Source organism: Gadus morhua, chromosome 9 (genome assembly GCF_902167405.1).
Source record: "Gadus morhua chromosome 9, gadMor3.0, whole genome shotgun sequence".
NCBI classification, from domain to species: Eukaryota; Metazoa; Chordata; class Actinopteri; order Gadiformes; family Gadidae; genus Gadus; species Gadus morhua.
The window spans coordinates 6,821,541-6,838,539 of NC_044056.1; the positions used below are offsets into that span (position 1 = coordinate 6,821,541).

The 16,999-nt window shown below is 49.2% G+C and overlaps 1 protein-coding gene across 3 annotated transcripts in view; it reads left to right on the forward strand.

The window, feature by feature from the left end:
- plxnb2b (plexin b2b) overlaps window positions 1-16,999 on the forward strand; it is a 139,118-nt gene that overhangs the window by 106,238 nt on the left and 15,881 nt on the right. For all 3 annotated transcript variants that reach the window (XM_030366268.1, XM_030366269.1, XM_030366267.1), the window contains 12 exons: window positions 17-177; window positions 1,170-1,318; window positions 2,118-2,229; window positions 3,979-4,115; window positions 5,210-5,392; window positions 6,140-6,251; window positions 8,236-8,436; window positions 10,062-10,241; window positions 11,970-12,106; window positions 13,753-13,853; window positions 14,980-15,209; window positions 16,535-16,716. In XM_030366268.1, the coding sequence (XP_030222128.1) occupies window positions 17-177; window positions 1,170-1,318; window positions 2,118-2,229; window positions 3,979-4,115; window positions 5,210-5,392; window positions 6,140-6,251; window positions 8,236-8,436; window positions 10,062-10,241; window positions 11,970-12,106; window positions 13,753-13,853; window positions 14,980-15,209; window positions 16,535-16,716 (1,885 nt within the window). The remainder of the gene's footprint in view (window positions 1-16; window positions 178-1,169; window positions 1,319-2,117; window positions 2,230-3,978; window positions 4,116-5,209; window positions 5,393-6,139; window positions 6,252-8,235; window positions 8,437-10,061; window positions 10,242-11,969; window positions 12,107-13,752; window positions 13,854-14,979; window positions 15,210-16,534; window positions 16,717-16,999) is intronic.

Genomic DNA, 16,999 nt, shown 5'->3' on the forward strand with positions numbered 1-16,999 from the left:
CACCCTGACCACGCAGTGACCCTCTACAACTGCTCCAACGGCCGGCAGGACTGCAGCCTGTGCAAGAACTCGGACCCCAAGTATAGCTGCTTGTGGTGCGGCCACACCAAGTCGTGCGTCTACAACCAACTCTGCGACCATGCGTCCCAACAGTGTCCGGATCCCCTGATCACCGACGTGAGTAGTGCTCTACTCCTCCCCCAGTGCCACCACCTGAACCACCACCAGCGGCCCCTATCCCCCTCCGGTACGATTGCGTACGTAGGGCCGGGTGATTAATCGAATTTTGATCGCGATTTCGATTTTAGCGTCAAACGATCACAAAATTATTATTTTTTTATTTTATTTTTTTACATTTTTATAGAAAGGGCAGAAAAGCTGGAAACATATCTGTATAACATTTTAGATTGGAACATTTTCTTTTTGACCATTTTGTGATTTTTTTTTTTTGAAGTTCTCAGTTACAACGTTTTTTTTTGGGAGAGACATGCTGAATAAATACAACATGTTTTCAAACTCAAAAATAATCGTTTGAATAATCGTGATTTCAATATTGACCAAAACAATCGTGATTAGGATTTTTCCCATAATCGAGCAGCCCTATGCGTACGTGTCATCCCAACGAGCGGGGAATGGGGCCGATGTCCTTGGCGTTAAGCGCGGTAGATCTGAAGCGGTCGACCGCCCGACTGGAGGGCTCTCGCGCGTCTCACGCGTGACCAAAGCGGAGCGCCTTCTTCCTCGGCACGCAGCCCTCCCGTTTGTGTTCCCCAGCGGTTAGACGGCGGGATCCCAATGTCACTGATTAGAAGCTAAACCATAGGCAGGGCCCTCCCTGGCAATGTCACCGTCAAACCGCGTAATCAAACGCAAGCGCGCGCACAGGAGTAGCGAGGCAACACAGTCAAGGAATGCCGTTTTTCATTTAGTTTAGTTTTTTTTCCCGGTTTCTGGCGTTGGGACGCGGCAGAAGTGTGTTTGATCAGCAGACTCCTTCTCGGCGCCGGCGTGCACTTGAACCGCCCCCGCGCCACCGCTCTCGCTTTCCGTCGAGACAACTTCTACTCGGCTGTCGGATTCCTCCCAGCTCCCCTCCTTCTTCTTTTGAAAGCTCTCCTCCTCCCCCACTCCTCCCCCCTCCTCCTCCTCCTCCTCCTCCACCCTCCCAGATCATCCCCCGCTATGGCCCGATGCTTGGGGGGATCTCTGTCACCATCCTGGGCTCCAACCTGGGCATCCAGCAGGCGGACATCAAGAGGATCAGCGTGGCAGGCGTGCCCTGCATCCACCAGCCGGACAAGTACTCGGTCTCCACCAGGTAATCAGAACGCACAGCCGGACACCGGGGGACACACGCCGGCAGGAGACGCAGGGTGGCTGCGTGTCTGTTTGTGTGTGTGTGTCTGTTTGTGTCTGGGGGTGTGTGTGTGTGTGTGCGTGTCAGTTTCTCCCTCCTCATCTGTAGTAATTAGTCGCCCGCTGCGCGGACAGCCGATATCAAAACGTATTTTTAAACCGGCCTTTCAGTGTAGGTGATCAGCCTAATGGTGTTTCTTCTTCCTTGGGCTTTAAGGAGCCTGTAGAGTGGAAGCATTTTTAATTAGGTCATCACACACACACTCACACACACACACACTCACACACACGTGCACACATACCAACACAAGCACACACACACACACACACACACACACACACACACACACACACACACACACACACACACACACACACACACATTCACACACAAAAACTCCCACACATGCACACACAACACACACAAACGCACACACAGTCAGTGTCATTCAGAGCTGAACGGTGGACGTTTCTCATGAAGATGTAGTGCGTCCTCTGAAAGGAAACCTCGTGAGTTCCATGTGTGAAGCGGTCCTCTGTCATCCTGTCCTATGTTCTCGATTGTCCATGAGATTCTCTTCAACGAGGGCTCGTCATTTCTTTTTTAGACGGAAAGATAGAACAGAAGGTGCGCTTTTCCTTCCAGTATGATTGGCCTCTGATTGTTGAGCCTTACTCTGGTCTAATACATTCTTCTTCTTCTCTTTGTGCGTGTGTTTGTGTGTGTGTTTGACTGTTTGTGATCGTGTGTGTGCGACCAGCGTGGTTTGTGAGATCGGCCGCTTAGACCCCGAGAAGACATCCTCGGGTCCGGTGGAGGTGGAGGTGGAGGGTGGGAAGAGAGGAACCTCAACCCTTGAATTCACATACAGGGTAAGAACACACACACACACACACACACACACACACACACACACACACACACACACACACACACAGTCACACACACACACACACACACACACACACACACACACACACACACACACACACACACAGTCACACGCGCACACACACACACACACACACACACACACACACACACACACACACAGTCGCACGCGCACACACACGCGCACACACACACACACACACACACACACTCACACACACACACACACACACACACACACACACACAGTCACACGCGCGCACACACACACACACACACACACACACACACACACACACACACACACACACACACACACACAGTCACACAGTCACACGCACACACACACACACACACACACACACACACACACACACACACACACACAGTCGCACGCGCACACACACGCACACACACACACACACACACACACACACACACACACACACACACACACACACACACAGTCGCACGCGCACACACACGCACGCCCACACAGTCACAGACAGGTCGGTGTATGTTTAATCAGACATGCTGCTAAAGGTCTGCACATGTGAACAAAAATAAATAACGTGTATGGAGTATACACACATACACACAAACAGACACACACAGAAACAAGGCAATTCCTCAGTTCAGCTAACACCTCCGCCGCTAGCCAGGTGAGAGTGGACCGGCCCGGAAGCCTGCAGCGGATTGGCCATTATATTTTCCATTTCCCCAGTGATAGAGAGAGAGAGAGAGAGAGAGAGAGAGAGAGAGAGAGAGAGAGAGAGAGAGAGAGAGAGAGAGAGAGAGAGAGAGAGGGCAGGAGAGAGAGAGAGAGAGAGAGAGAGAGAGAGAGAGAGAGAGAGAGAGAGAGAGAGAGAGAGAGAGAGAGAGAGAGAGAGAGAGAGAGAGAGAGAGAGAGAGAGAGAGAGAGGGCAGGAGAGCAGGAGAGAGAGAGAGAGAGGGAGATAGATCGAGAGAGGGAGAGAGAGATGGCGAGTGTGTATTTTATGGTAAAACACTTTTAAGTGCTGCTTCCACTAACGCAGTACCCCCGATGCGCTGGTAAATCAGCGGTGTTGGGGGGACTGTGCATGCGGATGCATATTACAATGGGGAGGAGATGTCGAGATGCATAGAGACATGAATACACATGGTTCCCGATGCGGCGCTAGGCGATTTACATCTCAGGCTGCTGTGGCGTGGTGAGGCCGTTAAACAGGCTCTCTCTTCATAAACCCCCCCACCCCCCACCCCCTCGTTTGCCCCCCTGCCCGCCAGTTCTCCGCCTTAGTGTTTGCTCAGCAAATGGAGGCTGGTGTCAGGGACCGCGTGGCCTGCGTGTGCTCGAGTGCCTCCATGCATGCAAGTGTTAGTGATAGGGGTGGGTGGGGTGGGGGGGAATGGGCTCTGTCTGTGTGTGTGTGTGTGTGTGTGTGTGTGTGTGTGTGTGTGTGTGTGTGTGTGTGTGTGTGTGTGTGTGTGTGTGTGTGTGTGTGTGTGTGTGTGTGTGTGTGTGTGTGTGTGTGTGTTGAGTAAGTCGTAAGTGACCCGTTAGCATTGTTTGAATTGTCGTATAATCGTCCAATTATTTTGAATTATTCTGCAACGTGAGTGTCTGCGTGTGTGTGCTGTGTGTGAGCGCGCGTGTGTGTATGTTTATGTTCGTGTTTATGTTAACCCGCAATGATCCTGCAGTGTGAGTGTGCGCTAATCGTGTTCCCCCTCCCCCCGTCCCCCAGGACCCTATTCCCCAGGAATTCAATCCCAGCAGGGGTCCCAAGGCAGGAGGCACCCTCATCACCATCAAAGGCATGGCCCTAGACACGGGCAGCCAAGCTGACGTCCACATCACTGTGGGCACGGTGGAGTGTGTCGTGTAAGCAGCCCCTTTCCTTAATTCACGTTTCATGTTTTTATTTATGTCTCTCCCACCTTAACCAGTCTTGACTGAACCGTGAGTCTATCTATCCCCTGTGTGTGTGTGTGTGTGTGTGTATGTGTGTGTGTGTGTGTGTGCTTGCTTCCTGTGTGCGGTTGTGCTAGTATATGTGTGTATATATCTGTGTGCATGCGTGTGTGTGCGTGTCTGAACTGCCAAAACAGTGCAGGCTGTTTTAACACTCGGTTTCACCTCTGCTGGAATAATGAGACTCAGGACGGATGCGGCTTTGACCGATGACCTGAAAAATATGAATTATGCTCACGTCGTTTCTCCCGCATACGGCGGCGGGGCGAGCGGGCACTGAGTCACTGCTGGCCCCCAGCTGCCCTCGTGACTTTTACTCCCAGAAAATAGAGAACCCGAAAACTAAAAAGTTCTAATGGTGTGGGTTTCCTGTGACCCACTTTAATTAAATTAGTTTCAATCGATGCACATGATTGAAACGGAATGCACCCGGACACACGGGCCGGAGATTTACACTGACCGCTTCGGTAATTGTCATTCATGCTGAAGGCAAACGCTGTTTCCATTCAGCCACTCCACTTGATAGCTCCTATTTGTTATTCAGACATTGTACCTCATGCAAATTCTACAGTATCCCGACTTTGAAGCCGCAAATTGAAAAATTTGGAATGAAAATGGAAGTGACCTTATCTGCGGTGTAAGAACAGCTATTTCCCTCCCCTCCCCACCCCCCCGCCATCCCCCTTTCCTGTGTAACTACTGGCAGTCACCAGACTCATAGGGCAGAGGAGGGGTGCGCCGGTGGTTGGTATTGTAGGCCAGGGTAACTAATAATGAAGGAAAAATAATGAGCCTCCGATACAGCAAAGCCCCCCGGATTTAACAAGCTGTCAAACGTCTGCCCCACTGACCAGCAAACGACCGTGCTGCAACTCCACTCCCTCCTCCACCTGCCCCCCCTCCTCCACCCCCTCCTCCACCACTACCGCAACAAGGCAATACCTGCCACTGAAACCATGTTCCTGAAACCATGACTTCTGTTCCCCCCCCCCCCGTCCCGGCAGGGAGAAATTCGGGCCGGAGATCGCATGCAGGACCGGAGAGTACCGGGACGACAAGGTCCCCTCAGATCAACTCCACATCAGCCTGAAGTACGGCAAGAGAACCACCACCGTCATAGACAACGCCTTCCAGTACCTGGAGAACCCCATCCAGGTGGACGTCCACCCCAGGGACAGCTTCAAATGGTCAGTTTGTTATCTTGCTCCGCTATGGTGGACTGCAACGTGTTTGATTAGATTTGGATTCAGGGTCGTTTTATTTCATCGTTAGCGATTGTTTTCCTGATGTCAGCGGCTGGGTTGGTTTGTGTTTGTGTTCCCATCCGGCGGTCGGCTTATGAGTGGATGTGATTTGTGGTTTAATGGGGACTGAGGTAAATGGAAGGTATGCTCACAAAGGCTGGCTGTTTTCTTTGTTTTCACCAGAGCCTCCTCCGAGTTGGGATTCAGCACAGAGTTGAGTGCCTATAATTGAGCCAGAGTTAGAGAATGGAGAGAAAGCCATTCAACGAGGGTGACATCAAAGAATACTGAAATCGTATTTGTGTGAAATTGAATTGTTAAGAAAAGGGGCAACTCAGCAATATGAATAACTGTTTGTATTTAGACAATAAATCACATCATTGGTTATTAGCGGCAGTAGAACGCCACATATTTCAGAAGCCGGAGCTATCGGTGGAAGATTGGTTTCAAATGATGATTCAATTGTTATCTGTAATTTCTCTGCATTAAAAAAACAAAACCGGTTATGAACGATCAGTCCTCATGAATAGAACATCGAAAAATAAATTGAACACTTTCGGTTTAACCCTAATGAGGTGTGTCTGATGTGATGATTATCAGTACTAGCAGGAGTTGAGTAATAAATACGGGTATAAATATAATAGTACGGCTAAACGGATGGTATTGTGCTTCCTCTTTGTGCTTTGACAGCGGGGGCAGGAACATCGCCGTGTCGGGGTCCGGCTTCGACATCATCCAGACAGCGGTCATGAAGGTGAAATGCCTCAGGGAAGACCTCCTCGCCGAACCCATCGCTTTCCAGGTTCGTTTTCCGACTGGCCCCTCACGCTGTGTGTCAATATTTTCAACTAAAAACCCACCCCCTGCCCCCCTGTTATCAGCCGTCTTTGTCGATTTATTTTAGTCCTGTAACTGTGTGACAATCCTCCCTGCCGGCCATCAATTTATAAAAAAAAAAGAAAAGTAAATTGTCGATTTACTTTTGAAAAAATGCCAGAGCGCTGCAATCTGGGAATCTCCCCCACACCTTACTAGGCCCCTCCGACCACCCCAGAGATTAGTCTGAGCCCTGAGCCACACAGGCGTGAACCCCCCCCCCCCAAACACACACACACACACACACACACACACACACACACACACACACACACACACACACACACACACACACACACACACACACACACACACACACACCTTCCTTCCTCAGTGCCACCGATCAGTCTATAAACCAGAATGACTTCTTCCTGCATCTTGCTTTCAAGACCACAAGTCCCCTAAACCTGTCCGATTGGAGATAGCTCCAGCACTGTTTCCCCTAAACACCAATCCACACACACACACACACACACACACACAAAACACACAAACACACCCCTCCATCTTCATCAACTGTGCTTCGTTCTGTCGGGGAACGTAACTTAAAAACTCTCCAACCCCGTGCTAGGACCCTCCGGTGTGTCCCTAGGAGCCCGGGTTTGTATTCACCTCATTTGGAGGGGGTTAATACAGGCGTCACGGTTGCGGGGGGTAGCGTGAGCAGGGCTTTGGGTTCCCCCTGAACTCCCCTCTGCTCTGCCCTGCGCCCGGCGTCCTCTAGCCTGACAGGAACGCCACAGAGTCTCCAAATCTCTGCACTTCCTCAAGCTTTGAGCTCAAACGAGTAGCGGTCGGAGGACGGAAAAAGCAGGGCTAGGTTTATCAGCCCTAGGCTCATTTTCTCTTTGTCCATCCGCACCAACCTCTCTTTGTCCGTCTCTCCGTCCCTCCCTCGGTCTCGCTGGCCGTCCGTCCGTCCGTCCGTCCGTCCGTCCGTCCGTCTGTGATTAATTAGACGTAGGTACTTCATGTCTTTTATCTTGCAGTAGGGAGCGACCGTTAAGTGTGTCAGATGAGTTGACTCACAGCGGCCCTCGAGTGTAGTTTGTCTGCCAAGTGTACTCGGCAATTACTTTTAATGTTCACCAAGATGTACGTTGTAACGACCTGATTAGCTGATGCACTCGGAAACCACATTTTCCTTTCATCAGGTAAGTGGATGCCGCAGATGTAAAGACATAAGTTAGCCCTGCCGAAGTCATTGGATTGATTTGCCCCCGCTGCCAAATCATTAAATAATGGAGTTTCTGTTCTACGTAGATACACTCTTTGATACTTCAATAATAATTATATTGTGGAATATGGTAACGTGGTATATTGTGGAATATGGTATATTGTGGAATATGGAAGAGAAGGACTGTTGAAAACACGATCAAACATGGGACCTTTTTATGGAGCAATCATTTTCTTAATTCTCTTTTATCACAGGCTTGGTCTTCTTGAGCAATGAGCCAGCATATTTGCCATATACTCATTTTCAACTTTCACTTATTTGCAATCTCTGCATGCTCATGTGATATTCATGTTTTCCCGATGTGTTACTGTGAAATCATTCTTACCGTCTGGACCATTTACCGTCACTGTCTGCCTATTCTTGATGTGTATTATTGTGAAGCACTTTGCCGCTCTGCACAAAACAGCACTGTATTTCGCAAGGTGGATCCAAAGCAAGCCAAAAATATTGTTCCTAACGAAAATAACGGGAACTGCTTAAAATATCTACGACTGACATGTCTTCATTTTGACGTTGTCTTCTCTTTGTTTGTGTGTGCCTGTGTGTGTGCCTGTATCTGTGCGTTTGTGTGTGTGTTTGCGTGCCTTCTGTGTGTGTGTGTGTGTGTGTGTGTGTGTGTGTGTGTGTGTGTTTGTGCCCGTGTGTGTGTGTGTGCTGTACTATCGGATACCAGAAGTCCCACAAGAAGAACGACACGGTGATCGAATTCCTGTCGCCCACGGTGAACTGCTCCTACGAGGGCCAGCAGCTGAAGGTCTACGTCCAGCTGGACAACTTCGAGAAGGAGCTGAAGTCCTTCGACTACCACCCCGACCCCACCTTCAACGAACTGCCCAATAAAGTCATCACCGAGGCCAGCATCATCATCGTCACCGTGAGTGTGGAGGGGCTTCATGGCGGCCGCCGCAGCCAATCATGGCGTTGTTCTTCTTGTTTTGGTGTCTGTTCGTAAGGGATCGAGGTTCGATGGCGACCGTTGGTCTATGCCACTGTTAAGTCCAAAATCACATTAAGTGAGTGCAATGAGATGTGCGCCAATTCAGATCGCATGTATGTATGCAGTAGAAACATGTAACTGAATAGTAGTTGTCGACTTGTTCTCGTTGTTTCGCGAGCTTCACATGTAAATCTTCGTTTGGCAGCCACACGTTTTCACTAGGTTCATGATTACCGGCATCTATCATTTACTATCTATTATGACTCTCATCATTCCAAATACTCTTCCAGGAGTCACTAAACACATTTATTTTTAATATTTAATTTCCCAGCGAATCCCACTAGATTTCCTGCAGCACCAATTACAGTAATTTACTCCAGGAATACACTAATTTGCCAAATCTCGCTTCGGCGATCCAGCCACGAAAACTGTTATGCCACTTTCAAATTGTTTCCCTTGACTACCCGGTTAAAGATAGACCAGGGCCCTGATAGTCATCCAATTCCGAACCAGTTAGCTTTTGTCTCTGGCTTCCTTCTCAGCCCACCGAAATCTTTGAGGTTTCGGTATGGCTTTCCCAGGGGGTGTAGTTTAATGGGGGGGGGGGGAGCGAGCTCAGTGTTACGCAAGTCTTTAGGTCCATATTGCACGAGCGTGATAGCTTTAGGAACTGGTTTGATGCGAAGCCTCCGAGATTACATTTGCGTCGGGCCATCCATGTGTTTCCTACTGCGACGGAATAATAATACAAATCGTGCTGCAGAATTTCAATGAGTTCTTTGCTAAGCCCGAACCATTAGACGCTGTTTGAACATTGGATTTTCATGTGTGAAGGTGGTGGTCAGGGTTGGAGGGGGGGTAGGGGAAATCTATTTAATTTAGAAATCACTTAGAAAAGGTGCTGAAACTATATTGGATTGTATTTATTAAAAGGAATAATCTCTTTGGGGTAATGAGGCTTTTGCAATGGCCGAAACTAATTAGTATTAAAAACGTGAAATTTGGCAGCTGAAGCGGTTGCTGTACTCCGTCTTGATCGGGTTCATGTACTTCTAATCCGTCTAAATACTGCCTAATGCTGAGCTTGTCAGTCATTATATACAAGGGAATATAAAGTGTGTGACCAACACAATCAACTTTGAGGCACAAACAAATGAGTTTCAGTCTGTTATAGAAGTGTGTACTTATATATTGTGTGTGTATAATGACCTACAAATCACACTTTCCTTCGGGGGGCATAGCCATAGCACTATAGCATGTCTTATATCACCCGCATGCAATATTATTTTTTCTCTCGCCTCTGATTGGTCAGAAGGGCTCTCCTTCAGATCGCATGTTTATTAGTCCTAGCTGTTTGCGGGAGTTGAGAGTTGAACCCTCAACTCCCGCAAACAAAACCATAACCAATCGGAGGAGAGCCCTTCTAACCAATCAGAGGCGAGAATCCCAGACTTATCCTACGAAACAAAATATCGCCACCTGTATGGCGCTACAGCGTTAGCATCACAACCGCCACCGGACCCCATAGAGAACGGGGTCACATATCCCCCCCCCCCCCCCAGGGTCAAGGCTTCTCCAAGGCCATGACCTCCAAGGAGGCCCAGGCGTACCTGGGCGACGTCCCCTGTCTGGTCAACACCCTCCAGGACGACAAGCTGTTCCTAGACCCCCCCTCCACGCAGCCCCGGGCCCGCTCCAAGCGCCACCGGAGGGACACCAGGTCTGAGCCCCTGGACCTGCTGGTGAGCACGCACACGCTGACACGCACGCACACACACAAACACACACACACACACACTCGTCTCTTAGAACACACACACAGCAAACTAGCACATTTATGAGAGTACACACACACACGCACGTATTAACACGGGCGCACACACAACGACACACAACAAAAGAGCACATTTAGGAGAAACCACACCCACATGCACGTATCCACACACACACACACACACACGCACACACACACACACACACACACACACACACATGTAACAAACTTGCATATATGTGAGGATACGCAAATGTGTGCAGCACACACACGTGTCTGTCCACACACACACACACACACACAGAGAGACATATACACTCTCTCTGTCTCTCTAACTTACTTACACTCTGACACATACACACACAAACACACACAGAGAGACACACTCAATCACTCTCCCTTTCCTCTCTCTCTCTCTCTCTCTCTCTCTCTCTCTCTCTCTCTCTCTCTCTCTCTCTCTCTCTCTCTCTCTCACACACACATACACACACGCAGATCTAATCACACGCCAGATGTCATTACAGAAGATGCATTTTTAATCTCTACAATATATCTGTGGGTGTGTCTTTTGTACATCTTGAGAGCCTGCGTTTTTCCACGAGTCACGGCGCTGAAGCCCAGTAATTATATTTAATTGCAGCCTGGAGACATCTCTGTTGGATACAATGTCTGTCCTCCGGCTATTGTTTGATTTGTATGACTGAAATCACAGTTTCTGTATGCGTGTGGGTGTCTGTCTGTGTAGAGGTCGAAAAGAAGACGTTCTCCTGGCATCATCCGTTCTTCGGTAGCTCACCTCTGGAGAACACAGAGCCCGACCCATCAAGGCTCATTTATTAGTCGGGTGTAGTTGTGGCCTGTGTTTAATTGACGTGTCCTTATCATGAGGCCTCTTCTAAAAATGTTCCTCTGCCTCGGGCTGGAGAAGTTCCGCACTACTTCTGTGTTTTCCACCTGCTGCCCTCTTCAAGGGCTCCTCCTCTTCCTTCTCAAAGAAACAAACTCCTCAATAGAGGAGATAAGACAGCGTAGGCGGTTAGGATTCTGGGTCGAACGACACCCAATGCAAAATGCCTAACCTTACTTGCTGCTTAATGACAATTATCTCAAATAATTCACTCTATGCCTTGGATACAAGCGTCTGCTAAATCAACACAGAGTTAAAGTAGTTTTGTTGTTGACAAACTTACTCTACCGCTTTACAGATTTATTTAATTAAATAAGTTAATGCAGTAACGAGCATTTTAATAAAGCATTAGCATTGAGGGAAGGGTTAGTGCGGTATTATAAATAATGTGTAATTGAATACCTTGGTTACCATGAGCACCACTACCTTAGCTAACATGAACACCCTTAGTAAACATGCTGAGTCAATTAGACGTCAGTCAAAAAATATGCATCAAACCGTTAACTAACCGCTGGTTAATGCTTATCACTGATTTAACCACTGTTCATTAATGCATATTTAATGTTACCCTGATCGTAAAGTGTTAAAACAAAGGATACAATGCATAACGATGAAACGCATTGTTAAATTGTTCGTCCTATTTAGACGCAGGGATCCAGGCGTGGATAACCGTGTCCTCTTAACGACTGACTGCTAATAACTACATGGCGGCATGTTAGCGGACTTGGGCAGACTCATTGTGTTCCCATCTCATGCCCCCGCCCCTCTCTCTCTTGTCTTGCCTTGCAGATCATGTTTGGAAAGGGGGAGTGGGTGGTGGGCTCGGTGCAGTACGAGAGGAAGTACGAGGTGCCGCTCCCCATCATCATCTCCGCCGTGATCGTGCCCATGCTACTCATCATCGGCGTCTCCATCTTCTGCTACAGGCAAGGACCCCCCCCCCCCCCCCCCCCTCCCTTTGTGACCTCCCTGCTGTGGAGGGAGGGGGCTGTGCCCGTGACACCAGTGTTTTTATCGTGTTTCTGCCTCTGATTCGGCTCTATGAGTCTCATGTGGGCGGACACCGGGTCAACGGTGAACGCCGAAATGTGTCCCGAGAGAGAAATCCAGGTAGCTCAGCACTAGTCGCAATAACAGTAGTAGTCGTGTAAAGATTCAGCGTGATTAGGTTTGACCCGGAGCTCTCGTCAGTGCTACCGTTTCACGGCGCTCCAGATGCACCCAGTGCAGCACTTAGCTTAAGACAGCGTAATGGTTACTGCCGTTCTGTTGGTAGAATTGTGTTATGGACGGCGCCATTGCCATGGTAGTAATGTGCCATTTCCTCAGGTTTGGGATGCTGAAGTAGCCTCATAGGTCAGACTTTAGATTGATATCCGCATTCCCACGCTAGGATCTGGGAGAACGGGGCATTTGACTTTCTTTCGCTCAATGTTTGCTGTGATCCATCGGGTTGCTGTAGGCAGGATGTTGTTCAGTACCTGGCAAACACATTCTCAGCCAGCAGTAGTAAACTGGAATAAAGTGTTTGTAAAGGTTTCGAATCAAAACAGTGCAGACTTATCACTTTAGAAAATACACTTATTAAAATCCCAAATTCACAAAAAAACAACAAAAGAGCAAACAAGGCTACACTCGTCACATTGCGGGTGTTTGATCCCGGTATGGCCTCTGTGCCTCCCTCCCACCAAAAGTTAAACTGCCTTAACACAGTACGACGGCTGGATCCCAGATTAGGGTTGCAGTTGGGACCGGACTTGTGTGCGTGTCCGCCGTAGAAAATGGAGCTGACAAACCAGTTAAAACTCAAGATGAGGCAGCGGAAGAAGCCCTTTGGTTTGAAACGCCTGTCCCGCCCACACAGCCTGAGACCTGTCTAAGTGTGTTATTTGGCCACTCTGCAGTCTTGAGGAACACGGCCAGCATCACTTTGATCCCAATGTTGCACTGTGTACAAATGAAAAGGGCACGACTGTCCTGTCCCTACCCGCCAGCTACTCTGCAGAGTTGCATTTTTCTTACTTAACCTTCGCAACCCTCGCAATTAACACCGCCGTTGGAGGGCAACCGTTTCATTCTTCAGACATTAGCCGATGACTCGCCCCGGTCGCCATCATTACTCGTTTGCCAAGCTGTCCTCGGGTGAAAACACTCACACCCTTTCAGGATGGACGAACGCCACCTGACCCCCATTAAGAACTGTTTGCCAGGACGGTGGATATTGCGGTTCATAGTTCAGCGCACGCTGTGGCATGCAGATGCCTTGGGGGTCGGTTGTAGTCAATGTCGCGTTTTGTACACGGAGCCCACGGTTTCATCATCATAGACTCACAGTGATGACATGTGTTCTTACTTGAAGCTAAACTGAACCGCTGCGTTTAGTTCAACCCCATTCTGAGGCTGTGTGTTGGTTTGAAATCACTGGAATCCCCCCTAAAGTCCCCATATGGTGAATCTAGAAGGGAGACCCGCTTGTGCCACCAGCAGCAGTCGGTCCTGTATCCGTTGTGTGTGTGCGTTTGTCGCGACGTGTTCGGTGCGGTGCGACCGTGACTGTGGTGGATCTCCGCAGGAGGAAGAGCGAGCAGGCGGAGCGGGAGTACGAGAAGGTCAAACACCAGCTGGAGAACCTGGAGGAGAGTGTGAGGGACCGCTGCAAGAAGGAGTTCACAGGTACAGTCGGGAGAACGCGCCCGGCGGCACTCAAAGGACCCGCCAACGACCCCTTTAATTCAGTTGATATATGCAATGTGTTCAGCCATGTAATGCAAATTAATCTAGTGCGGTTTCGGGTTTTGCGATGCTTTATTGCCCCTTTAATGTCTCCCGGTATCAGTGGGCCCCCACCGGGCTAGATGGGGCCACCAACGTGTGAACGCTTATAAGGAGGCTGGGACAAAAGTTGAACTTTGGTTAACTTTATGCAAAAGGTTGCGTCTGTGGCATGCAATAGGCAATTACATTGCACCATCAGCGTGCAATGAGCACTGGTGGACCCATGTCGAATGTAATGGCTTTTAAACACTTCTCCGCTACGCTGTAAACCGGAGCCACCGGCGACTACTGAGGGTTGCTGCACGTTCTCTCGCGCTCTGAGACGCGTGGCGACGTCCGCAGCTGTGGCCGCGCTGAAAGGATTCATGACGCTGAACGGCAATGAAACGATGATATGATTATAATGAAGCGCTCCATCACTTCGCCAGAGTCGTTTGATACATCGCACCACGGTGCAGTCTATGAGGCTACGTCCTCACGGCAACGCTACTAACTTCATGGAGGATTTTAGGAGCAAGAGACGTCACAGGTGACGGGGTACAAAGTGGAATCAGGCCTGGAGGCACCGTGGCTCTTAACGCTGCCGGGGTCAGGGGTTAGGTTTCCACTAGGGCCCCCCTCCCAATGCTAGGAATGTGCGCGCGATGTGTTGGTAGAAGCAGAAACAGGACAGTGTAGTGTTTATGGTGTTTGGCTCCGAGCCAAAAGGTTATAGGTCCGATCCTCAATTTTGGTCTTATGTCCGTATCGTTGGGTGACATGTCTAAGCCTTACTTGCTCATTGTTGACATGTATCTATATTTACTGTGAGTCACTTAGTATAGAAAGCCCATGGCAGATATGACTAAACAGTATAATATATAATATAAATATATATAACTATAAATATATATTTGATATTTATCAAATACAAAAGCACTCAACACTCAAATACAAAAGAACCAACGCATCCGACCAAATGGCGTGTGAATACAAATGACATGTGACTCTTTATGGCCCCGCCCCCCTCCCCCCTGCCACCCAGACCTGATGATCGAGATGGAGGACCACACCAACGACGTCAGCGAGGGCCGCATGCCCTTCCTGGACTACAAGACGTACACGGACCGCGTGTTCTTCCTGCCCTCCAAGGACGGCGCCAACGACGTCATGATCACGGGCAAGCTGGACATCCCCGAGGCGCGTCGCGCCACCGTCACCCAGGCCCTCAACCAGTTCTCCAACCTGCTCAACTCCAAGACCTTCCTCATCACCGTAAGGGGGGGGGGGGGGGGGCAGAGGAAGAGGGAGAGGGGGAGGGAGGGGGAGGGGGAGAGAGAGAGAGGGGGAGAGGGACAGACAGAGAGAGAGAGAGAGAGAGAGAGAGAGAGAGAGAGAGAGAGAGAGAGAGAGAGAGAGAGAGAGAGAGAGAGAGAGAGAGAGAGAGAGAGAGAGAGAGAGAGAGAGAGAGAGAGAGAGAGAGAGAGAGGGCGAGAGAGAGAGAGAGAGAGAGACAGAGAGAGAGAGAGAGAGAGAGAGAGAGAGAGAGAGAGAGGGCGAGAGAGAGAAAGAGAGAGAGAGAGCGCGCAGGAGAGAAGTAAACAACTCCAACTCAAAACGGATATTCCCAAAGCACATTTCACTCACTAATAGCTGACAGATGGCTTGGGCATTTCACACAGATTACATTCAAATGATGACTCTTAATTCTACCTACAACCCCTTTAAGGGCACAGACGTTAGATAAACCCATACCGAGTGATGAGGTGTTTGGGGCCGGGATCTGAGGGTATTGTGAGATGTCTGGGTGAAAGAGGTTATAAACAGCCTGCTGTTCTGTAACTCTAACTCCCACACACACATAATTTCCTTCAGTTTCGTTGATGTAAATATAAAGTTATTTGAAAAATATACATACGATGAATATTTCATGGTTGAAAGGCAGAAAATACGATGTTTTGTAGAATATATTTTAATAGCGTCACTGCTGGTCCAGGATTTGAATGTTTCTGACCTTACCGAAAAGCAATGAATGAAACTACAGGACTATACTTTTGATATAACCACTGCCGGCGCGGAATGATGTGATTCCCCAAATGTCAGGAGGGAAGTTAATACGATAGCTACGGGTCCAAGGGACCCAGCCGGAAAGGTCTGCCGAAGGCAGAGGATAAAATAACGCCTTTTAAAAAAAGCACAGATAACTGCAGTCGTAGCGTTCCGCCCAATGGGAGGAGATAGCGACATTGTTTGCAGACGGCAACACACAGTAGCACGCACCGTTTAGACGCTTAGCACGAGGCGGCGGGCACTGCTCTTAGACTGAGTACATTTCACAGCGCGGTGCAGATTGCAGAAAGGGTATGGGAGCCGCCGCAGTGGCGTCCAATCAGGGAAGCGTGGAACGCTACAGAGAGCGGCGATACGGGCTCAACAGTGGGGAGCAGAATGTTAAACCGCCACTATCAGCATCATCGTTATTACACCAGACGGCATATTCAGTAATGTGTGTGTGTGTGTGTGTGTGTGTGTGTGTGTGTGTGTGTGTGTGTGTGTGTGTGTGTGTGTGTGTGTGTGTGTGTGTGTGTGTGTGTGTGTAGTTCATCCACACACTGGAGGGTCGTCCGGAGTTCAACGCGCGTGCTAAGGTGTACTTTGCGTCGCTGCTGACGGTGGCGCTGCACGGCAAGCTGGAGTACTACACGGACATCATGAGGTCCCTGCTGCTGGACCTGATGGAGAGCTACGTCCACAGCAAGAACCCCAAGCTCATGCTCCGCAGGTGGGTGCCCCCCCCCGGGAGGGCCCCCAGGGGCCCTTCCTCCAGGGCGGGGAACAGTGATGATGCAGGATGAGGCGGACAGGGAGTCATGGTGACGCAGCAGGACGGCAGTGAGGATGCACAGAGATGAAAATAATTGAAATAGGAGTAAAAAATATTACAACTTGGAATACAACTGATTAAAATAAGTAAACCTTCATAAAAGAAATATCCCCCGAAAAATATATCTAAACATACAATGAGAGTAGCAGCGATTTAAATGTAAATCCAAAAAAGACATTAG